The sequence below is a fragment of the Chiloscyllium plagiosum genome, chromosome 10 (genome assembly GCF_004010195.1).
Source record: "Chiloscyllium plagiosum isolate BGI_BamShark_2017 chromosome 10, ASM401019v2, whole genome shotgun sequence".
NCBI lineage: Eukaryota > Metazoa > Chordata > Chondrichthyes > Orectolobiformes > Hemiscylliidae > Chiloscyllium > Chiloscyllium plagiosum.
Window position 1 is genome coordinate 7,492,309 of NC_057719.1, and position 24,605 is coordinate 7,516,913.

Below are 24,605 nucleotides of genomic sequence, written 5' to 3' on the forward strand. Positions count from 1 at the left end.
GCACTGTCCTCATATTACTGCATAACTAACAAATTGATTATCCACTGTTGTTAAGCGGTGTTACTGGAATAACCTCTTAGGTGGCAAAATCATGTTGAAGTGGGATTGCCAAATCAATGTCCTGCTGTGTAAATTGCCTTTTCCCACAGGAAGAGTCTGTCCAATGGGCACGAAAATACTTTGCACCTGGTGTGACCAGCAATATCAGCTGCTTACTGGGCAGCCTGAATGGTATTGTAGCAGGAGAAGTAATGCATACAGGTAGTCCCTGTATACCTCAGAGGTGTTGATTCAGACCAGTCTTGATGTCACACAGCCAGGTACATTGACAAGATTCCAAATTCAGGCAACATCAATTCTCAAAAGACCATGTACCAAAATATTGTATATTAACTTTATCACCCAAAGTATCCCTGAGAGTACCTTGACCATATTCCTAATGAAGTATTTTTGAATTAGTTGGGTTTCCATTGAATTATATTCGAATTATCTGTAAGATCTTGCAGTACTTCTCATTGCACTTTGTTGCTTCACAACTTTTATTAGAACTACAAACGCTATGTGTTTTTACTTGCATAATTCTTTTGTTCAATACTATTTCAGCCTCCTCTACACATGGGATTATATACTTTTTAGTGAGCCATTGACACAAATACTCTCATGTTGGCTAAATAGTGGGGGTTGTGGATTTTGAATAGTAGGATGTTGTTAAATTGATGGAAAATCAGAATATATATCAATCCTGATGTTATGGAAGCTGAATAGAAGAACTAATATTAACATCTTTTACTTTCAGATGTGATAAGCCTGTAGATATGGTCTATTTCTAGCATTTTCTTCTTTTGTTTCTATATCTTAGCATTCACAGTTTTGGTTTTAACTCTTGTTAATATTGTTTCTTTTTCTTCAGAAACAGGCTCTTATTATTGTCACCATGGAACAAGAACGGAAACAGTGAATAGAAATCCCAACAACATGCAGCTGAATGGGTGCAAGATGTCAACAGCACGCTTTTCAAGCTGGGTGACATTTGATGATGATCCAGATCTTATTTCACCAGTACAAACATCTCTTCTAAAACCAGGAATTTCTCACAACGGTACAACTCAAGAAAACGACAAGATTCTCCAGGGGCCTCAAACAGGCTTTGAAAAAACAGCATCAAAGAATAATTTGGTGGATTTTTCTGCTGAAGAAAAGAATGATGCACTTGCACTAATTAGTCCAACCATAAACCCATTTTCACCAGTTCGCAGCACTAACCCTTTTTTGGATGAATCTCTACGTGATGTCCAGCCATCACCAATCAATCCATTTCAAGCATTCTTTGACCAAAATGAAAAGCCAGCCTTGGTGAACTCATTAGCAAACACATCTCAGATCTTTCAACAGCAAAATGTACCGGATTCTCCATTTTCTGATTCACATCCCGATTGCCAAAAGGATTCTGTTCCTACATCAGGTCATCCTCCAGATCCTATTTCCCCATATTTTGGAAATCTAAATGATCAAAGGAGTTTAGTTGTGTTCAAGAATTCTCCAGATTTGGCCTCTCCACTTACAATTGGAAGTGCTAATGATCAGGGGGATTCTGTTTTCATTAATTCTTCGAATTTGATGTCCTCATTTTCTGATGCAAAAATCAGAAATCAAAGGGATTCTATTATTTTCAGTGATGAAGAAGATCTGATTCCCCCATTTCCTGATGGAAAACCTAATAATCAGATGGATTATTCTATAATCATGAATTCTGAAGATATGATCTCACAACTTCCTTCTGCAATTGTAAATGATGGAAACATCAATAGTCAAAGGGATTCTATTATGGCATTTGACCACTGTCCAGACTCTCCCTTTTCCAGTTCTCACATTAATGGTCAAAGAGATTCTATTATGTTTAGTAATGCTTTAAATGCCACATTTACAGATGACCCAATAAACTACAGCTCTCATCTTGATGCTCTAACTCGGCTTAAACAAATTCACATTGAGGATCCAGATCAGCTTGATCGTCATACCTTACCTGATGATCCTTTGCACTCTCCAGAGGCAGAAAGCAATACATTTAACTTTAACTACCTGCAGCCTAAGGATGGTTGGCCAATGATGCTGAGAATACCTGAGAAAAAGAACATCATGTCATCAAGACACTGGGGCCCTATATATGTCAAAATGCTAGATAATGCATGTTTACAACTCTTTTATGAAAAGGGTCTTGAGAAGCCTTTTCGGGAGGTTCAGCTTCTGCCCTGCCATGAGCTGTCTGAACTGAAACTTCAGAACTTTGATGAAAATGGGAAAATACACACTATAAGTATAGATAAAGTATTATACAAGGAAAAACGGAAATATCATCCTATGCTAACAGTAGTACAGACACCAGTCCGGGTGCAGGTGATGAAATTGGGCACCACAATTTATGAAGATTATGTAAGTTTTGTGACTACAGTTCAGGATACACTAATGAAATTACCGAGTGCCAGAGATATTTGTGCCAATTATTTTGAAGAAGAGATAACTGTGGAAGTACAGGATGAATTTAAAGGTATTGTGGCTAAAGCAGACAACAGACTCATCCAGCATTCTGTGGTTACTCATGTCAATGTTCTGGCTTTTGTGTCTGGAATGCCAGAATGTAGGATAGGCTTCAATGATGTTCAGATGAAGGGACGTGAAGTTGTGTCAAGGCATGACATTATTCCCACAACCACAACTAAATGGATTAAAATGAATGACTTCCAGTTCCATACATGTGTGGTTGTTGATGAATTCAAAAATTCCAGATTAATTAAGTTTTTACCATTAGATGGTCATAGGTTTGAATTATTGCGTTTCAGGACTACCTTTGGTGAAAAGACACTTCCTTTCTCCCTTAAAACCTTAGCAACTGTTAAGGGTGCTGAAGTGGAGCTTCAGTCTTGGTTGGTGATGTCATCTGGGTTTGTGTCTAATCGGGATCATTTTGCAGCAATGCCTTGTGAAAATGTGATGATTCGGTATCCAGTCCCAACAGATTGGGTTAAGAACTTTCGACGAGAAGGTGTCTTGCGAGAAAAGTCCCTGAAGGCCAGAGTTAATAGGAGTGCCAGCTTTGGTAGTGCTAGCATGTCTGGCTCAGAGCCTGTCATGAGAGTAACATTGGGAAGTGCCAAGTATGAACATGCCTTTAAGGCTATTGTATGGCGAATCAACAGACTCCCGGACAAAAATTCAGGTGAGTGGCAGTCGACTGTTGTTTGTGTGGAAGCTCTTAACTGTTAATGTTTTACCCCGACCAGTCTAAATCTTATCACTAAAGTATATGTTGACCTATAAAGGAAAAGGGTAGAAGTACCATAGATAAATGTCTCCTGAGATAAGTTCCATGAAACTGGCAGGCAAGCTTTGTATCAAAAGAATTCATGACAGTATAATTTACATATTGATACAGTGTAGTCTTTTTTTAAAAAATGTTTCTTTTCATTTGCTTACTGGCAATCTAAAATTTTGAAAGGTAGGAGAAATAACTCCTATTGCAAAGATTGGGATTGTAAAAGGGGGGGATGCAAGAACAAGAGCTTGTACACAAAACTTGAAAGTGGCAGGACAGGTTAACAAAGCAGCCAATAAATTGGTATCAACTTGGGATGAAACTGAAACACTTAAATGATTTCTACATCATTGGTCATATTTGTACCTTGAATCTTAATAGATTGTGTAAAAGTGATCAGAGTTGTACAACCGTAACAACAGTAAGTGGAAATTGTTCCTATTAGAGAAACCTATTCACATTGGTTCTACTTTATGCTTGAGTAGTTGCATTGGAGCAATCTCATTCTGCTTTTGTGAATGTTACATTAAGGGCAAAGTTTGCTGTCATAGTATATTTTAGCACAGGAGGACATTTGTTATAGCTGTTCTTTAGACCTCCTACTTCTGCAAATTTCTCTCCATGTATTTATCCTTATTTTTTAGGGTGGTGGATACACAGCCTCCAATCAGGCAGTTACCTTTACAGTTACTCTTTGCCTGAATGGTTTTTCTTCATGTTGCATCTGTTTATTGGTCATAATACTCCAGCTGTGGAAGAGTAAATGTGTTTATGTATATTTAGCATAACTTCCAGTTTTTTTTTTAAATTCTCAATGCTAAACTCTAAATCCAAATTCTTGGATTCCATTAATTTATTGGCTGCTTTGTTAACTTGTCCTGCCACTTTCAAGTTTTGTATACAAGCTCTTGTATTCCCCCTTTTTTTACAATTATCATCATCATCTCTAAGACTACATAGTTCTATTTCCAGAACACTTCAAAACTCTGCTGCTGTCTCGGCCCACTTGTTCAAAGCCTTATCCTTTTGATACTTCTCGACCTAACTATTGCAACAATGATGTGGATTAATCAGAGATAGTCAGCATGGAAAGACCCTTCAGAGGCTGGTTTTCTGTCACCAAATGACCCTTTATTTACATGCACATAGTATTTGACACTGACACTGGTCTGGCTTCCTCAGTCAGTCAGATATAAACAAGAGCTCCTTGATTGGACCAGATTAATAGCTCCTATCAGGAAACTTATTTTCTATGAGATTCACCTGACTCTATATTTTACAATCACTACAGGAAGAAAGGCCACCTTTGACTAATTTGATGAAATGTTTTGAGGAGCTATGCAGGAGTGTTGATGAGGGTAATGCATTTGATGTGGTTGACATTGACTATCGCCAGGCTTTTGATAAGGTTCCTCAGGGAAGACTTGTCGAGGAAGTGCATCATAGTATGATTTAATTTTGTTACGGGAAAGGAAAAAGGTCTACAGAAAAGGATTTTGGATTGGGGAAAGGCAGATTTTATTTAAGTAAGGCAGAATCTTGCTGGGAATGGCTACTCGAGGTAAATCTGTGGCAGAACACTGGGGAGGGGTGTTCAAACTGGGATTGGTTTTCTTTAGGTTGAAATATGCAGACAGAGCCAAGCTTCTGGCACTATAAATGACAGAGGGGAGGAAGAAGAAAAAAGGGGTGATAGTGATAGCCCAGAGAACTCTGAATATCTATGAATATTTAGGTCCGGACAAGAAGGTAAAGAGAGGCTTTTAACAGTTACAAAGGGAGCAAATCAATGGAGGGCCTGGTGGAGTTTAGGAAGTGCAGGTAGGAGCTTAAGAAAGCAACTAGGAGAGCAAAGAGTAAGCTTGAAAAAACACTGGCAGTAAAATAAGGAAAAATCCCAAGATATTCTATAAGAATACCAAGGGGAAGAGGATAATCAAGGATAAAGGGCACTTCCTATTCAGGGCCAAAGGGCACTGTATGCATGGAGCAGGAAGACATCGGTAGGGTATAAACAAGTACTTCACATCTGTCTTCACTCTTGGAGAAGGAAGATGTCAGTACAGTATTTTGGGAATAGGTACTGAGAGGTCTTGAGCAGTTTTGACATGAGAGGTGAGGTGGTTTTGGCAGGCATAAAAGTGGACAAATTCCCAAGTCCAGATGAATTTTATCCCAGGCTGCTGTCAGAGATGAGGGAGGAAATTATAGGGGAGGACAGCTAATGTGATTCTGTGGAGGAACAGAGGGATCTGGGTGTGCAAGTACATAGATCCCTTAAAGTTGCCAACCAAGTGGATAGGGTTGTTAAGAAAGCATATGGTGTTTTGGCTTTCATTAACAGGGAGATCGAGTTTAAGAGCCGCAAGGTTTTGCTGCAGGTCTACAAAGTCCCTGGTGAGACCACACTTGGAATATTGTGTCCAATTCTGGTCACCCTACTATAGCAAAGATATAGAGGCTTTGGAGAGAGTGCAAAGAAGGTTTGCCAGGATGCTGCCTGGACTGGAGGGCTTGTCTTATGAAGAAAGGTTGAATAAGATCGGACTTTTCTCTCTGGAGAGAAGGAGGAAGAGAGGAGACCTGATCGAGGTGTACAAAATAATGAGAGGAATAGATAGAGTCAATAGCCAGAGACATTGCCCCCGGGCAGGATAGACTGGTACGAGAAGTCATAGTTTGAAGATATTAGGAGGAAGGTATAAAGGAGACGTCAGAGGTAGGTTCTTTATGCAGTGAGTTGTGAATGCATGGAATGCGTTGCCAGCGGTGGTGGTGGAAGCAGAGTCACTGGGGACATTTAAGCGACTGCTGGACATGCACAAGGATAGCAGTGAGTTGAGGGGTGCGTAGGTTAAGTGGGCCAAAGGCCCTGTTCTGTGCTGTACTTTTCTATGTTCTACTTTTCAAGAAAGGTGGTAGAGATAATCCAGGGAATCATAGACCAATGACTCTCATGTCAGTAGTAGGGAAATTATTTGAGAAAATTCTAAAGGAAAGAATTAATCTCCACTTGGAGAGGCAAGGTTTAATTAGGGATAGTCAGCATGGTTTTATTAGAGGAAGGTCAAATTTGATTGAATTTTCTTGAGGTGACCAGGTGGACAGGTGAGGACAGTACAGTTGATAGTTTGAAGTTCCTCTGTAAAATCCATCTGAAGGACACAAGTGGGGAGTATTTTGTTTGTTAATCGAATGCCGGATAACATAGTTTAGCCAAGCATTGGGACCTTGTGATCTTGCCGGATAATCTGATATTCGGATAATCAAATGCCGGATAATTGAGGTCCCTGTGTATATGGATTTCAGCAATAATTTGACAAGGTCCCACATGGGATCCAGGGTAATTTGGCAAGTTAAAGTCAAAATTGACTTAGTAGTATGAGACAGCGGGTGGTAGCAGAAGGTTATTTTTGTGACGAGAGGCCAGTGTCCAGTGGCATACTGGGTCAGCGCTGGATGCCTTATTAGAGTCATAGAGATGTACAGCATGGAAACAGACCCTTCGGTCCAATCCTGTCCATGCCGACGAGATATCCTAACCCAATCTAGTCCCATCTGCCAGCACCCGGCCCATATCCCTCCAAATCCTTCCTATTCATATACCCATCCAAATGCCTCTTAAATGTTGCAATTGTACCAGCCTTCACCACATCCTCTGGCAGCTCATTCCATACACATACCACCCTCTGCATGATAAAGTTGCCCCTTAGGTCTCTTTTATATCTTTTCCCTCTCACCCTAAACCTTTGCCCTCTAGTTCTGGACTCCCGACCTCAGAGAAAAGACTTTGTCTATTTATCCTATCCATGCCTCTCATAATTTTGTAAACCTCTATAAGGTCACCCCTCAGCCTCCAACGCTCCAGGGAAAACAGCCCCAGCCTGTTCAGCCTCTCCCTGAAGCTCAGCTCCTCCAACCCTGGCAACATCCTTGTAAATCTTTTCTGAACCCGTTCAAGTTTCACAACATCTTTCTGATAGGAAGGAGACTAGAATTGCATGCAATATTCCAACAGTGGCCTAACCAATATCCTGTACAGCCGCAACATGACCTCCCAACTCCTGTACTCAATACTGACCAATAAAGGAAAGCATACCAAACGCCTTCTTCACTATCCTATCTACCTGTGACTCCACTTTCAAGGAGCTATGAAGCTGCACTCCAAGGTCTCTTTGTTCAACAACACTCCCTAGGACCTTACCATTAAGTGTATAAGTCCTGCTAAGATTTGCTTTCCAAAAATGCAGTACCTCGCATTTATCTGAATTAAACTCCATCTGCCATTTCTCAGCCCATTAGCCCATCTGGTCCTTTGTTTGTTATTATACATAAACATTATAAAAGAAAATGTGTGGGGCATGGTAAGTACGTTTGCGGATGACACCAGGATTGGCTGGGTATTTCAGTGAGGAAGAAGGTCTTATATTAAGTAATAGAAGATACAGATAGATTAGTCAGATTGGCAGATGAAATTTAATTCTAAGTATGAAGTGATGCACTTTGGAAGAACTAACAAGACAACAGAGTACTGAACAAATAGTAGGACGCTTGGAAACTCCAAGGAACGGAAGGATCTTCAGGTACTTATCTACAGATTGCTGAAGGTGGCAGGCCAGATTAAGAAGGCATATGGGACATGTGCACTTTACCAGTAATGGCTTAGATTATAAGAACAGGGAGTTTATGGTGGAGCTTTAAAAGACTTTTGTTAGACTGCAGATGGAGTACCACATACATTTCTAGTCTTGAAACTATAGGAAGGACTTGATTTGGTGGAAATGATACAGAGGAGATTTACCAGGAAGTTGCTTGAGATGGAGCAGTCTAGCAATGAGAGAGGCTAGATAAACTTGGGTTGTTTTCTTTAGAGCTGAGCGGGTACCTGATTTGAGGAGCATACATTTAAGGCCAAAGGCTGGAGGTTTAAAAGGGATCTGATACAAAATCTTTTCATCCAGTGGTTGGTGGAAATTTGGAATGCATTGTCTGGGGAAGTAGCTGAGGCAGGAAACTATGCAACATTTTCAGAGTATATGGATAAGCATTTGAAATGTAATGACATTCAAGACAAAGGACCAAGTGCTGAAAAGTGAGACTAGTGCAGATTTAGAGTAATTTTTGTCAGTATAAACTTGATGGGCCTCAGGATTTTTTTGTACTGTATGATTCTATGAAAGACTCGAAGGGCAGAATGGCCTACTCCTGCACCTATTGTCTATAAAGTAATGGCCCACTGGATCCTCCAAACAAAGTAGCAAAGAGCTAGGAAGCAAGTAGGGTGATGGTGGAAGGATGTTTCTGTGACTGGAGGTGTGTTCCCAGTAGGGTTCTGTCGGACCCTTGCTGTTTGTGGTGTACGTTACTGATTTGGACTTAAATGTGGGGTGCATGTTCAAGAAGTTTGTGGGTGACACAAAAATTGGTAAGGTGATAAATAGAGGAGGATAGCTGCAAACTGCAGGAGGCTGTCAACAGACTGGTCACAGCAATGGCAAATGGAATTTGACCTAGAAAAATGTGAGGGAATGTACTTGTGGAAGATTAACAAGTCAAAAGGATTACACTATGAATGGTAGGACGTTGGAAAGTAGCAGGACAGGTAGTTAAGAAGGCATACGGGATACTTGCCTGTTAGTTGAGACATAGAATGCAAGAGCAGGGTGGCTATGGTGGCTGGTCAAGCCACACCTGAAGTGATGGTCTTGTGGTAGTATTACTATTAATCCAGAGACCCTGGAAGATGTACCTCGAGACAGATGATTGTCCTTGGGGAATCAGGTGTGTTATTTGCTGTAGAATTGCCAGCCTCAGATTTGCTCATGGAGCATAGTTGTCAGGTAGACAGCAAGGATCGAATGAATGCCCAGAAGAGTATAAAGAAAGTATACTGAGGAGGGAAAAAGGAGTCATGAGATAGCTTTGGCAAATAGGGTTAAGGAGAATCCAAAGAGATTAAGGACAAAAGAGTAACAAGGGAAAGAATATGGCCTCTTTAAAATTTAGCAAAGCCATCTATGTGTGAAATTGCAGATGGTGGGGGAGATAATAAACAAATATTTTACATCACTGTTTACTGTGGGGAAGGATACGGAAAATCAAGAACATGAAGAAATAAATAGCACCATCTTAAAACTTCCATATTACAGAGGAGGAGATGCTGGACAACTTAACATGCATAAAGGTGGATACATCCTCGGCACCTGATCACACATAGGCACATGCGTGACTTCTATTCTGTAATATTTGATCTTTCGTCTTTGAACATTTTCAAGTATATTCAACAGTTTCTTCGAACTTGCTCATTTCTTTGTGAAACATTGCTTGTTCCACATATTTATACAACCAATTCATTACCAATTAACCCTTAATTAATATATTTATCTCCTGTTCACTCTTTCCAATCTGTTTCAGGTATTTCTTCTGACTACGTTATGTGATAAGATTCCCTTATTAATGTAAAATAAACCAATAAATAACTTTTAAAAATGACTTCTATTCTGTAATATTTGATCTTTCGTCTTTGAACATTTTCAAGTATATTCAACAGTTTCTTCGAACTTGCTCATTTCTTTGTGAAACATTCAGATAGCTGACATTTGCTATCCACCCATTTCAATCTAAAGATTCCTCCATTGTCTATGTAAAATTGCAGTATGATCCACAGACCTTTCTCATGCATGTATTTTGTTGTTACCTAAAACAGTGAAGTATTCCATAGATTCATTACCCTCTGAGAGGAAAAACTCTCATAATTGGGCAGTCCTTTATTCTGAGATTATGCCCTCTGGTCCTTGACTGTCTGTTTAATGTGATGCCCACATTCCACGAGTGAATAAAAACCTTCAGCCAACTCTACACTCATCCCTATGTAATTGGTCTTACTTAAGTTTAGCACAGTTGTTTCCAATCAAAGTTTCTCACTTTAAAGCTGAAAGCTAAATACTATGATAGTGGTGCTACCGAGTCACTCTTGGGCATGGATGTTGAAGTTCTGCTCCGAATGTACATTCTGTGCTCTTGCCAATCTTTGTGCTTTTTCCACGTAATATTTGACATCGGTGTGTATTGTTCCACAGCTGAGGAGAGGGAATGTGGTAGGTGTTAATTAACAGGTTTCCTTCTGCATGTGCGACCAATTAATATTAGTATTTTGGGCAATATTGTCGAACAGAGACCTTGAGATTCAGGTGCATATTTTCTTCAAAGTGGCATCACAGATAGAAAGGATGGGAAAGAAGTTTTGCACGCTTGCCTTTGTTGATCAGAGCATTGAGCACAGAAGTTGGGATGTCACATTGCAGCTGTACAGGACATTGGTGAGGCCATTTTTGGAGTACTGTGTGTAATTCTGATCACCCTGCTACAGGAAAGATATTATTAAATTGGAAAGGTTGCAGAAAAGATTTACAAGGATATTACCAGGACTGGAGGGTTTGCATTATCAGGGGAGACTGGATAGGCAGAGAAAATCTTTCCCTGGAGTGTAGGAGGTTGAGGGATGACTTGTCAGAGGTTTATAAAATCATGAGGGGCATAGATAAGTAACGGTCTTTTCCCAAGGGTAGGGGATTTCAAAACTAGAGGGCAAAAATTTAAAAGGGATCTGAGGAGCAATATTTCATGTGGAACGAACTGCCAGAGGAAGTGATAGATGTAGGTACAGTTACAACATTTAAAAGACACTCGGACAGGTACGTAAAAAGGAAAGGTTTAAAGGGATATGGGCCAACTGCAGGTAAACAGAACTAGTTTGCTTCAGAAAACCTAGTTGGCATTAACGAGTTGGACTGCGGAATCTATTTCCATGCTGTATGACTCTATGATGCCATGAACCCAAAGAGTCTGGGGTCCATGTTGACAACTACCATATACCACTGTGCCACCTCTGATAATTCTGCCCTGTCATTGGGGTAGGATATACTAACATATGAAATAGGAGCAGAAGTAGGTTATTTTGGTCCCTTGAGCTTTTCTGCCATTCAGTCATATTATGGCTTGTCTGTCTGTGTTTTGAATTCCTCATTTTCATTTATCCCTAAACTTCTGATTCCCAAACCAAACATGGGTCTATTTGCCTGTGCCTTAAAAATATTTAATGACCCCAAGCCCTGCAAATTGAGCAGAGAGTTCCAAAGTTCCACAACTCTCTGAGAAAACATTGGTGACATTCCCACTGTACCACTGCCTTTCCTTAAGTGTGTCAAAGCATCAAAAGAAGAAAGCAAATGGCTATTAAAAGGTCCATGTAACCACAGCTTTTCAGTATTACGCTTCCGTATGTGCATCACTAAGTATTGTTTTGGTCAAGAAATCCCATTCATTAACTACCTCTCCAGCAAACTAATCTGAAATAAAATATCCAGTTTCATACATTTAATGAAGACACCAGCTCAACCTCACAACCATCACCATTCTCCCTTTCACAGTGTCTGATTTGTCATGCTGTTTATCCAAGTCATAGATGAATAGAGATGTTGTCTAAATAACTAAATCTATCATCCTCTGTTCCCGTTGCAAACACTGTTCTGCACCTCATGACTTCATCCCTCTACCTGATTGCATATTGCAATTTAACCAGACTGCTTGCAACTTCAACATCCTGTTTAACAATAAGATTAATTTTGACTGCACCATCAACAAGGATGACCATTTCTACCTTCCTAACGTCACCGAACCTAGCCCTTGTCCTAGCCCTCACCTTGACCTCCCTCCACCTATCGCATTTCCAACGCCCCTCCCCCAAGTCCCTCCTCCCTATCTTTTATCTTAGCCTGCTGGACACCCTTTCCTCAAACCTGAAGAAGGGCTTATGCCCGAAACGTCGATTCTCCTGTTCCTTGGATGCTGCCTGACCTGCTGCGCTTTTCCAGCAGCACATTTTCAGCTCTGATCTCCAGCATCTGCAGCCCTCACTTTCTCCTTGTCTTAGTATACGCTGCTGAAACTTACTTTACTATTTTCTACATGTATCAGTGTGTACATGTATACATTGGGGTGACACGATTGCTCAGCAGTTAGCACTGCTGCCTCACAGTGCCAGGGATCTGGGCTTGATTCCCACCTCACATGACTGTGCAAACTCCACACAGACAGACATTCTCCCTGTAGCTGTGTGGGTTTGCTCCCGTTTCCTCCCACAATCCAAAGATGTGCAGGTCAGGTGAATTGGCCATTCTAAATTGCCCATAGTGCTAGGTGCATTAGTCAGGGGTCTTGTTGGGCCGAAGGGCCTGTTTCCATACTGAAATGAATCTAATTAAATCTGGCCTCCTGGTAAGTCCCCTAACTCTGTTCTACATCAGTTTAAACTCATTCAAACACATTGAGTCTTAGTCTGGCAATACCTTGATTTTAACTTGCATCCTTATTCACAGATCTCTCTAAGCTCTCAACACTCCTCAATCTTCTCAAGACTTACCGGCCTCTGCAATCTCTGCTGTCCTCCAATTTTGACTTCTTGAGTTTCCCTGATTTTAATCACCCCACCATTGATGATATCTCTTCAGCAGTCTACGCCCTTAGCCCTGGAAATCTGTCTTCTTTAGCAATGATGTGGAGCAGCTCTCCGAAAGCTAGTGCTTCCAAATAAACCTGTTGGACTATAACCTGGTGTTGTGTGATTTTTAACTCTCTTCTTTCGATCTTTTGTCTTCTTTAAGTCTTTCCTTAAAACCTTACTCTTTGACTAAGCTTTTGGTTACCTGCCTCCTTATGTGGTCTTGCTGAGAAATTTTGTTTCTCTATTTGTTAATGGATTTGTTCATTGATCATGGAATATTTTATGCTTTAAGGGTGTTATGAATACAAATTGTTGTTGTCATCGAAAAAGACCTGCAGATTTCTGTTTTTGATTCTGACAGTGAATAATTTTACACACTGCAGGAAATAAGTCTAGTTCCATTGATTGTTTCAATGAGGGGGCTTGCAGTTGGCAAAATTTGAAATAAATTAGTGTGTGAACAATCAACTAAAACAATGATTATTGCCTAATTTGTATCTTGTGTAGATGTTATTAACTGTCTTTATGTTAGAACAAACTGTACCCAAAGCAATAATCTTTGTTCTGTCTACACTGCTATCTTGGCTAAGTAGGAATTTTAACACAGTTACAAAAGAATTATCATTATTGAACAAGGCTGCACTGGGGAGTGGGGTAGAGGACATTTTTCAAGGTAAAGTTTTTCTGATCTGCTCTACATTAGCAGTGCAGAGGGGACAGTGGTTGAGTCCCATAATTGGTCTATATGCCCCTGGGTTAGAGGGATTAAAAGTTGAGCCAGCATTCCCACTGCTGATGATTTTACTATAAAGTGCATGAATGGACACTCAGATGTCCACAGACAAAAGACAATCCAGACTCCAATTACTTGCTGATTCAAGCTGCAGTCTATGGCGGGGTGGGTGGCACAGGGAGGTAGCTAAGTACTAGAGGGCCTAAAAGCTTCTAAAAAGTTCCAGAGAGCCAACTTTAGACTTTCTAACTAGAACACTTTCCACTCCAGTGGCCACCTCGGACCTGTTTCCGGAATTGGCAGACCCCAACTCAATTCTCTCTTCTATCCCATCCAAGGAATTAAAATTGGATCAAACGTGGTCCTCTTAAACTGAGGTGGGTCTACCAATTTGGTAAGTTTCCCAATTTGAGCTACCCATCTCAGAAGTGAAAATCTGATTAAGTGTTGATCTTTTTCACATGCTGCAAGACCAGCTGAGTATTTGAAGTAATTTTTGAATTTTTTTTTGTTTGTTAGAGATTTAACAGTTTCTAACCTAGTACAGTTGTATGGAAAGGATGCAGCGAGTGGAAAGAGAAGGTATATCTGTCAATATTATTAAGTTACAAAATGAATGATATGATCCAAGGCATAAAGTGTGGTAATGGTACAAGAATCAGAAGATGCTTTATAAAACTTTGGTTAGACTGCACTTAGAGTATTGCATTAATTTCTGGTCACCATCTTACAGAAAGGATGTGGACGTTTTGGAGACACTGCAGAAGAGGTTTACCAGGATGCTGCCTGGGTTACAGGATATGAGCAATACAGAGAGGCTGGACAAACTTGGGTTATTTCCCTGGTGTGGTGAAGGCTGAAGGGAGGCCTGTTAGACATCTGTAAAATTATGAGGCATATATAGAGTTGACAGTCAGAATCTTTTCTGAGTTGAAGCATCTAATACTAGAGGGCATTCATTTCAGGTAAGAGGGGAAAGATTTTTTACACTGAGTGGTAGGCGCCTGGAATGCACTACCAGGGGTAGTGCTGGAGACAGATATGATAGGAGCATTTAAGGGTTTTTAAATAGGCATATGAAAAAGCAACAAATGGAAGAAAATGGACCATGACAGGCAGAAGGGATTAGTTTAATTTACCATAATGTTCAGCACAACATTGTAGGTTGAAGGGCCTGTTCCTGTGCTGTGTTATACTGTTCTATGTTCTGTGGGCATAGGGGAGATGCAGATGGCAACAGAAATATTGGCGTGTGTCCAAAACTCATACAAGCAGTGGTTATGATCTGAAAGTGTTGAAGTTCATACTGAGTCTTTAAGATTGCAATATGGATTGCATAAGACAAATAGTTCATAATTCCTTGAAAGTAGAGTCACAGGTAGACAGGATAGTGGAAAAGACATTTGGTATGCTTGCCTTTTTGGTCAGTGCATTGAGCATAGGGGTTGGGACATCATGTTGTAGCTGTACAGGACATTGGTTAGGCCACTTTTGAAATACTGTGTGCAGTTCTGGTCTCCCTGCTATAGGAAGGATGTTGTGAAACTTGAAAGGGTTCAGAAAAGATTTACAAGGATTTGAGCTATAGGGAGAGGTTGAATAGGCTGGGTCTATCTTCCCTGGGGTGTTGGCAACTTAGGGGTGACCTTTTATAGAGGTTTATAAAGTAATGAGGGGCATGGATAGTGTGAATAGACAAGGTCTTTCCCTGGGATGGGGAAGTCCAAAACTAGAGGACATTTGTTGAAAGTGAGAGGGGAAAGATTTAAAAGGGATCTCAGGGGAAACTCTTTCAATTGGTGGTGTGTGTATTGAATGAGCTGCCAGAGGAAGTGGAGACTGGTACAATTACAACATGCGAAAGGCAACTGGATGGCTGTATAAATAGGAAGGGTTTAGAGGGATATAGGCCAAGTGTTGGCAAATGGGACTAGATTAATTTAGGATATCTGGTCAGCATGGACAATTTGGATCAAAGAGTCTGTTTCCATGCTTAACAGCTCTATGACTCTACATAGTATAAAACGGAGCTAATTGGTCCAACCAAAGTTGCCCTTTGAACTTCCTTACATTTTTTCCTCTTCTAAATCTACCATTGTAATTTTCTCCTTCATATGCATCTCTAGTTCGTCCCTAAATACATTTAGACTCTTCATCTTAACCACTTCCTGTGGCAAACCTTTGATCAAAGAAAGAGTAGGGCCGATCAGGGATAGCATAGAGAACTTGTGTATAGAGTCTGAGGAGGTAGGGGAAGCCCTAAATGAGATTTTTGCTTCTGTCTTTACTAAAGAAAAGGACCTTGTAGTGAATGAAACCATTGAGGAGCAGGTAAGCATTCTGGAATGGATAGAGATTGAGGAAGCTGATGTGCTGAAAGTTTTGACAAACATTAAGATTGACAAGTCGCCAGGGCCAGACCAGATTTGTCCTCGGCTGCTTTGGGAAGCGAGAAATGTGATTGCTTCGCCGCTTGCGAAGATCTTTGCATCCTCGCTCTCCACCGGAGTCGTACCTGAGGACTGGAGGGAGGCAAATGTAATTCCTCTCTTCAAGAAAGGAAATCGGGAAATCCCCAGCAATTACAGATTCTGAGGGATAGGATTTATGACCATCTGGAAGAGCATGGCTTGATTAACTGCAGTCAGCACGGCTTTGTGAGGGGCAGGTCATGCCTACAAATCTTACTGAGTTCTTTGAGGATGTTACTAGATAAGTTGATGAGGGTTGAGCGGTGGATGTGGTGTATATGGACTTCAGCAAGGCATTTGATAAGGTTCCCCATGGTAGGCTCGTTCAGAAGGTCAGGAGGAATGGGATACAGGGAAATTTAGCTGTCTGGATACAGAATTGGCTGGTTGACAGAAGACAGCGAGTGGTAGTATTCTGCTTGGAAGTCAGTGGTGAGTGGTGTTCCACCGGGCTCTGTTCTTGGGCCTCTACTCTTTGTAATTTTTATTAATGACTTGGATGACGAGATTGAAGGATGGGTTAGCAAGTTTGCAGATGACACAAAGGTTGTAGGTGTCATTGACACTATAGAGGGCTGTTGTAGGCTGCAGCAGGACATTGACAGGATGCAGAGATGGGCTGAGAGGTGGCAGATGGAGTTCAACCTGATTAAATGCGAAGTGAAAGTTGAGTACAGGAGTAAAGACAGGATTCTTGGCAGTGTGGAGGAACAGTGGGCTCTTGGTGTGTAGGTACATAGATCCCTTAAAATTGCCACCCAAGTGGACAGGGTTGTTAAGAAAGAATATGGTGTTTTGGCTTTCATTAACAGGGGGATTGAGTTTAAGAGCCGTGAGGTCTTGTTGCAGCTCTATTAAACTTTGGTTAGACCGCACTTGGAATACTGTGTCCAGTTCTGGTCGCCCTATTATAGGAACGATGTGAATGCTTTGGAGAGGGTTCAGAGGAGGTTTACCAGGGTGCTGCCTGGAATGGAGGGCTTATCTGATGAAGAGAGGTTGACTGAGCTCGGACTTTTTTCATTGGAAAAAAGGAAGAGAGGGGACCTAATTGAGGTGTACAAGATAATGAGAGGCATAGGTAGAGTTGATAGCCAAGAGACTTTTTCCCAGGGCAGAAATTGTTAACACGAGAAGTCATAGTTTTAAGCTGTTTGGCGGAAAGTATAGAGGGGAGGCCAGAGGTGGGTTCTTTACACAGAGAGTTGTGGAGCATAGCATGCGTTGCCAGCAGCAGTTGTGAAAGCGAGGTCATTGGGGATATTTAAGAGACTGCTGGACATGCATATGGTCACCGAAGTTTGAGGGATCACACATTAGGCTTGCCTTGCATGAGGATCAATGGTCGGCACAACATCGTGGGCTGAAGGGCCTGTTCTGTGCTGTACTGTTCTATGTTCTAAAATGTTAACAAAATGTTCTTAAAACATTCAGTAATAAAAACAATGCTAGAGAAACTCAGCAGGTCTGGCAGCATCTGTAGAAGAGAAGCAAAGTTAATATTTCAAGTCTGATTGACTTCCTTCTGATATCTCTTGAGCTAAAACCTAGAATTCTATTTTCATTTTTATAGTCTAATTAATTGTACCTTGTGCAGGCCATACCATCATGCAGTAAGTTGCTAACTATGTTCTGTGAGCTTTTATTTGAGCTGTTTATTTATAACTGACTGTACTCCACAGGATCCAGTGCAGCAAAGGTTAATAGTTACTGCTTTTAAAATAGTTGAAAATTTGTAATATTCTTTATGCCAATAAAATTGTTTCTTCAGCTTCAGGCCATCCACATTCTTTTTACTGCCACCTTGAACTGGGATCTGACCGGGAGGTGCCTGTTAGTTTTGCCCACTATGTGGATGTGGAATTTGACATGCCCAGTACTTCAGCATCCAAAGCAGCAGTTAGATCGATTGGAGTGGCTAATAAGAGTGATGTGAGAAAATGGGTTGTTTACAAAGCTCACTACAGTTATCAGGTACACTTTTTATTTTGTATTCACTATATGGGACGTTACTACAGATCGTTCTGATATAACAGACCTCTTGTTAACACAAAGTGGCTATAACGCGATTGACGAATCATGGTTGCTGTTTGAATAATGCAAATATTCTACTGAATGGGCATAGCGATTTTTTTAAAAATGTAACAATCTTCTACAGTGTAATTTTCCATAGCAGTTTTCCATAGTGTAATTTTCAATAGCAACCATCACGTTATAGCAGAACAACCTGTATTTCATTTACTTTCTTTTAAAAAATGAACACTTTGTACAAAAGAACCAATATCTTAAGTTGCAAAAAGCTCAAACCTATATATCCCTCACATCCACTTCTCTCCCTGAGGCTTTTTTAAAGATTAATTTGAGATGTGGGCTATGATGACTAGGCCAGCATTTATTGCCCTTCCCTAATTGCTCAGAAGGCTGTTAAGAGTCAAACACATTGGTGTGTGTCTGGAGTCGCACATAGAAAAGATTAGATAAAGAGAACAGTTTACTTTCCTAAAGGACATTAGTGAACCAGATGGTTTTTTGACAATTGGCAATGATTTCATGGTCATCATCCGGTTTCTTTTATGACCTGGGTCACTGGATTAATAATCTAGAGATAAACCTCTAGTCCCAAAAGTAGAGATTGCTGGAAAAGCTCAGCATCTGTGGAGAGAAATCAAGTTAACATTTCGAGTTGAGTGACCCTTCCTTGTAACTGAGGAAGTTCTGACTTCTAGGCCATTGCTTCTTCCCCCACTAAAATTTATTGCTGAATTGCTCATGCCATATAAATTCCTATCAAAGGTTCCTATACCATAAATCAATAAACCAAACTACAAGGAAAATACAAAAGAATAGGATAACCCAATCTTCTTCTGCTGTAAATATTTCTATTCATTCATAGGATCTGGGTATTGCTGGCAAAACCAGCACTCATTGCCCATCCCTAGTTGCCCTTTTTGTGTTAGCCACTGGAATATCCTTTGTCTTGCAGTGTTCTTATATTTTCAAACCACAATCTTGCAACAAATGGGAATAGTTACAAAATAAGTTAAATTAGATTACTTACAGTGTGGAAACAGGCCCTCCAGCCCAACAAGTCCACACCGACCCATCGAAGCGCAACCCACCCATTCCCCTACATTTACCCCTTTACCTAACACTACGGGCAATTTAGCATGGCCAATTCACCTGACCTGCACATCTTTGGACTGTGGGAGGAAACCGGAGCACCCAGAGGAGACCCACGCAGACACGGGGAGAATGTGCAAACTCCACACAGTCAGTCGCCTGAGTCAGGAATTGAACCCGGGTCTCTAGCGCTGTGAGGCAGCAGTGCTAACCACTGTACCATCGTGCCACCCACATTCATGAAAATACCACCTTTTCCAGAGCATTACAGAATCACAAAATTGTTACAACACAGAAGAAAGCAATTCGCCCAGCTTGTCTGCTTCAGTTCTCCAAATGAACAGTGCACTTTTCCAGCTTCTCTTTGTAACTCTGCATACTCTTCCTTTGCAGATAGTTTCAGTTGAGATATTCAAGATGGAATTAAATTATCTCCACCACACTGTCATGCAGCAAATACCAGATCTTAACCCAGTTGCTGTGTGAAAACTTTTATCCTCATGTCTTCATTACTTTTGTTGCTAATTACCTTAAACCTGTGCCCTCTCATTCTCAATACTTCCAATAGTGGGACCAGTTTCTTCATCTCTGCCCTATGCAGACTCCTGATATTTGAATACCTTCAATAAATCTATCCTCAACACTCTCTCTGTTACAAGGAAGACAGTACCAAATTCTCCAATCCATCCACATTACTGAAGTTCCTCATCCCTGGAACATGCTTTATGATTCTTTTCTGCACTCTAATGCCTTTACATCTTTCCTTAAGTGTAATGCCCCGATTGGAAGCAATTCCAGTTGAGACCAAACTTCTTCACAAGTTCAACATAACCTACTTGCTCTTGTACTCTGTCCATATTGATAAAACCTAGGATCCTCATATGGTTTATTAACTGCATTCTCAACCTGACCTTTCAATAACTTCCACACATACACCCAGATCCCTCTCCACATACATCCATCCACATTAGAATTATTGATTTTAAAACTGGTATGTTTTGTTTTCTTATTTGGCAAAGATAGAAGTCATCATGTTATTCTTTTACTATGGCAGTTGTGCAATGTGATTTTATTCTGGAATAATTTTAAAAGCAGCACTAATGTCATCTGCATTGATACTTCTATTTCAATTTTGTTCAGGTGGAAATGGAACAGAAAAAAATTCAGGCTGCAAATGTGGACGGTATGGAAACTGATCATCCAAATGAGTGTGTTCAGCAATGAAACCCTCTAAATTCAGAAGCAAGATAATCGACTTAGTACTTTTACGATGGAAATTCAACCCGTCTATATATCAAATAGCACAATGCTGCTATTATACAAGTTTCAAGCACTGAAGAGAACAAAAGAGAATTTTGAATTCAGTATTTTATGAATTTGATTGGGCCAAGATACCGTGGCAGGAGCAGTTAAGAACCTGGATGACAGAACAAGTGTGGATTAAATTCCTCTGTACAGATTTTACGGTCATTCTCACTAAATAATGCATAACTGATATTATTTTTAATCTTGTGCATACTCAGAAACTTAAGCAAAGTTGAGAAATGTGGGGAATACAAGTCATATTTTAGGGTAAATATTGATCTTTTATTTTGTTGTTGTTTTCCCATTTCTTTGGGGGTAGAAGACAAGAATCATCTCACATTTGCATTCAGGAGCCCTCTTTGCCCTTGCCTTCCTGTTCAGTGTGTATCTGAGATTGAGGTTTGTTAACGGATACTTTTTCAAATGGCTCTGAAATGAAAATGTTGAAATTTAAAGATGCACTGGTTCATTCCTTTGATCTGCTGAGAGATGATAGTTTTCAAACTCCATGATTGTCTATTTTTTAAAAATTGAATAGCCTTTGGAACAATGAGGTCTTGTACTTGAAAATTAAATGTTTTGCAGAGCTGCAAACAATTATTTTATTGCTAATATTCTATTTCAGTTCAACACTGATTTCTTAGTTAGATAGACATTCTGACTGTCATACTGACTAGGAATACAGATTCAAGCCCCAGCCTGAGGTGAATTTGCTGATCTCACTTCTGGCATCAATGCTATAATTAGCCTCAGCATCTTTGGCACAGCAAAGAAAAGAATCAGCTCAAATTTGCGTCATTTGTTAAATTCAGTATGAACCACTCGGTATCCTAACTCATAAGTTATGCAAGTCTAGAAGGTGCCAGTTTCTGTGGAAAACACAATCAATCAATAATATCAACAGGAAACAATTACATAAGGACTTTGTCGATTATTACTAAATCTCCATAACTTCCGCAATTATGATATCTTTGGACAAAAATTGAATCTTTATCATTCTATTCAATTTTAAAAATCAAATTATAATACATAGCTCAGTACTAGGATGTGAGATAAACATTTATACAATAGAGCAGAAAGGGGAGATAATTATGGATCTAAACTGTAAATTAGTATGCCTAGGCTGGAAGGTGAATTGTACAAGAATGCAAAGGTGAAGATAGTACAAGGGCAAGAAGGAGGAAAATGGAACAGTAGTTTGTATCTAATATTTCTGTATTGGGTACAGGTTCCTTAAATTAGACATTGCTGCAAGTGTCACAGCAGGCATCATCAGATAGCTTGACTAAAATAATGTTGCTGAACAAGTATTGGTAATGTTAACAAAATACTAATATTGCAAAACTTTTCTATTTGAATTGCACAAAGAATTGGAGGAAGGATATTAAATCTTTTAGTTCGTGCAAGGGAGATTTATTAGAAAAAAACCAGGAAGTTGAAACGTCAATTATGTGTAGAGGCTAGAAAAACGTGTATTGTTCTTTTGAGCAGAGAAGGTTAATAGGAGGTTGAAGAGAGGTTTGATTTTGGTAGATAATGTTTCCACTGGCAGCAGACCAGGTGACCAGAGGATGCAGATTTATGAAAATTAGCCAAAGAACCAGAGAAAATGTCTTGTCTTTCCACAGAGAATTATGATCTGGAATAGATTGTGGAATCTGATGCGCTCTAACTTTCAAAAGGAATTAGATATATTTGAAAAAGAGAAATGTGTTTGGATGTGGGATTTGGTTACTGGGATTGATTGGATAGATCATAAAATCAGCATAACTAGGCTATTCAGCCCACTGAAGCTGCTGCGGCATTTAGTGAAATAATGGCTGATCTGATGATCCTCGGCTTCATTTCTTCCCTTTCCTCAGTAACCCTTGATTCCCTTATTGATCAAAAATGTGTCTATTATATAGATAAAGATAACTCTCACAATACATCAACACAGATATCTGAGCCAAATGGCTTCTCATTCCTGCGATGTGATACCTTTATAGCAATAGGTCATAATTAACAGGATGTTAAGTATGTGAGACCTAAAGGAAACTTTTAACATATTATAGTTTGTTTGTACTTTTCATGATTATAGTCTGTATATTCTGAAAACTGGAAGGATATTGAGATACCAAGGGTGTGCATTTATTCAAGAAGAAATGCTGGGATCAGTTTTGGGTGCAAAGCCAGAAGGTTTAAAACTAAATCATTTTTTTTTGAGTCTTGAAACAAAATGTATCGTATGCGCAGGCATCAGAAATAAATATGTGCACTTAATATAGCATTTTATCCCTTTGCAAATATTTTTATTTTTAAGTATAGTGTTGCTGAGTGAGACCAAACTGGTTGTGTGCATTATTTAGTGGAAGTGATTCGCAACTCAACAGTTTCATTGTCAAAACATAATGAGCTGCAGACTGTTACCTAAAAGCATTATCTGTACTTTAGGCTATTATGAGATAGTAATCCTTAATCAGAAGCAGAAGAAAGATTTATAGTCATAGAAAAATTATGGCAAAGAAAGAGGTTACTCAGTTCATCAAGTCATCTAGCTGAAATTTACCTCACTGCCCATTCTTATCGCACCTTTAGAACCTGGTACATATCCTTGCAAGTTACACTTCAGGTACAGATCGTAGGCGGCACGGTGGCACTGTGGTTAGCACTGTTGCCTCACAGCGCCAGAGACCTGGGTTCAATTCCCACCTCAGGTGACTGACCGTGTGGAGTTTGCACATTCTCCCCGTGTCTGCGTGGGTTTCCTCCGGGTGCTCCGGTTTCCTCCCAAAAATGTCCAGGTCAGGTAAATTGGCCATGCTAAATTGCCCATAGTGTGAGCTGCAGGGGAATGGGTCTGGGTGGGTTGTGCTTTGGCGAGTCGGTGTGGACTTGTTGGGCCGAAGGGCCTGTTTCCACACTGTAAGTAATCTAATCTAAAGATCCAGATTCCTTTTTAAACAAGCCGTAGGTTTTTGCCTCCCATCACCAAGCCATTAGATAAGCATAACTAGGCCATTCAGCCTATTGAATCTGCTGTGCCAAATTCCAGCCACCAACCACGCTCTGGGTGAAAAGGATTTTCCTTGTTTCCCCTCTATTTCTATTAATTGCCTTAAATCCATCAAAAAACTGAATTGCAGATGCTGGAAATCAGAAACAAAATCAAAACTGAAATTTCTGGAAAAGCTGAGTAGGTCTGGCAGCATCTGTGGAGAGAAATAAGGGTTAATGTTTCAGGTCGAGTGACCCTTTTTCAGAACTGATGGTAATTATACAGAAGATAGGGTGGGGAGAATAAACGAAAGGGAGAGATACGAGTCCAAAGAGAGAGCTGAACAGTTGGACAAACAAATGAGTGGTGAAAGATCACTGTGGGGATTGAATAGCTGCTAAATCCACTCTTTGAGAAACCATTCAGAGGAGCAGGACTTTCCTGACTGCTCTATCAAGGCCCCCTATTTAATACACTTCATTTAACTCACCCCTCCGCCTCCTGTATGCTAAGATAAATAACCTTAGCATATCCAATATTTCCACAAGCCTTGGTAATTCTTGTAAATCTTCTCTGTACTCTTCCCACAACAATTATGCCTTCCTGTTATGGCCTGAACTGTATGCAGAATTCCAGCTGTGCCTTAACCAATATATTTATACAGTTCCAGCATGACATCTGCTTTTGTATTCTATACTTTCATCAAATAAAGTAAAACATTCCATCTATTACAATCTTGATTGGCAAATGGAACTAGTTCAGTTCAGGAAAACTGGTCAGCATGGATGGGTTAGGCTGAAGAGTATGTTTACATGCAGTATGACTCTGTGACTCTCTCACTTCCTCTACTCCTCTCAATATCCTTTGTTTTGTGTATTTCCTTGGTTTGTTTGCTTTCCCCACATGCATTAATTCACATTCCTGCAGCTTTAAATTTATTTGTCAAAACATGAACAAAGGAGCTAAATTCCAGACGTGAGATGAGAGTCCTTAACGTTAAAGCTGCATTTGACCCGAGTGCGGCATCAAGGACCCCTAGCAAAACTGGAATACATGTGTATTGGGGCAAATTATCCTCTCTGATTTTGGTTATTGGAGGTCAGTCATCTCAGCTCCACGACATCTCTGCAGAAGTTCCTCAGGATAGTGTCCAAGGCGCAATCATCTTCAGCTGCTTTATCAATCAA

At 40.2% G+C, this 24,605-nt stretch overlaps 1 protein-coding gene across 6 annotated transcripts in view; it reads left to right on the forward strand.

Moving 5' to 3' along the window:
* Window positions 1–21,295, forward strand: part of ston2 (stonin 2) — a 139,745-nt gene extending 118,450 nt beyond the window's left edge. For all 6 annotated transcript variants that reach the window (XM_043696971.1, XM_043696973.1, XM_043696975.1 and 3 more), the window contains 3 exons: window positions 911–3,214; window positions 17,788–17,990; window positions 20,277–21,295. In XM_043696971.1, the coding sequence (XP_043552906.1) occupies window positions 911–3,214; window positions 17,788–17,990; window positions 20,277–20,360 (2,591 nt within the window). In that variant the 3' untranslated portion in view covers window positions 20,361–21,295. The remainder of the gene's footprint in view (window positions 1–910; window positions 3,215–17,787; window positions 17,991–20,276) is intronic.
* Window positions 21,296–24,605: the final 3,310 nt, after the last annotated feature.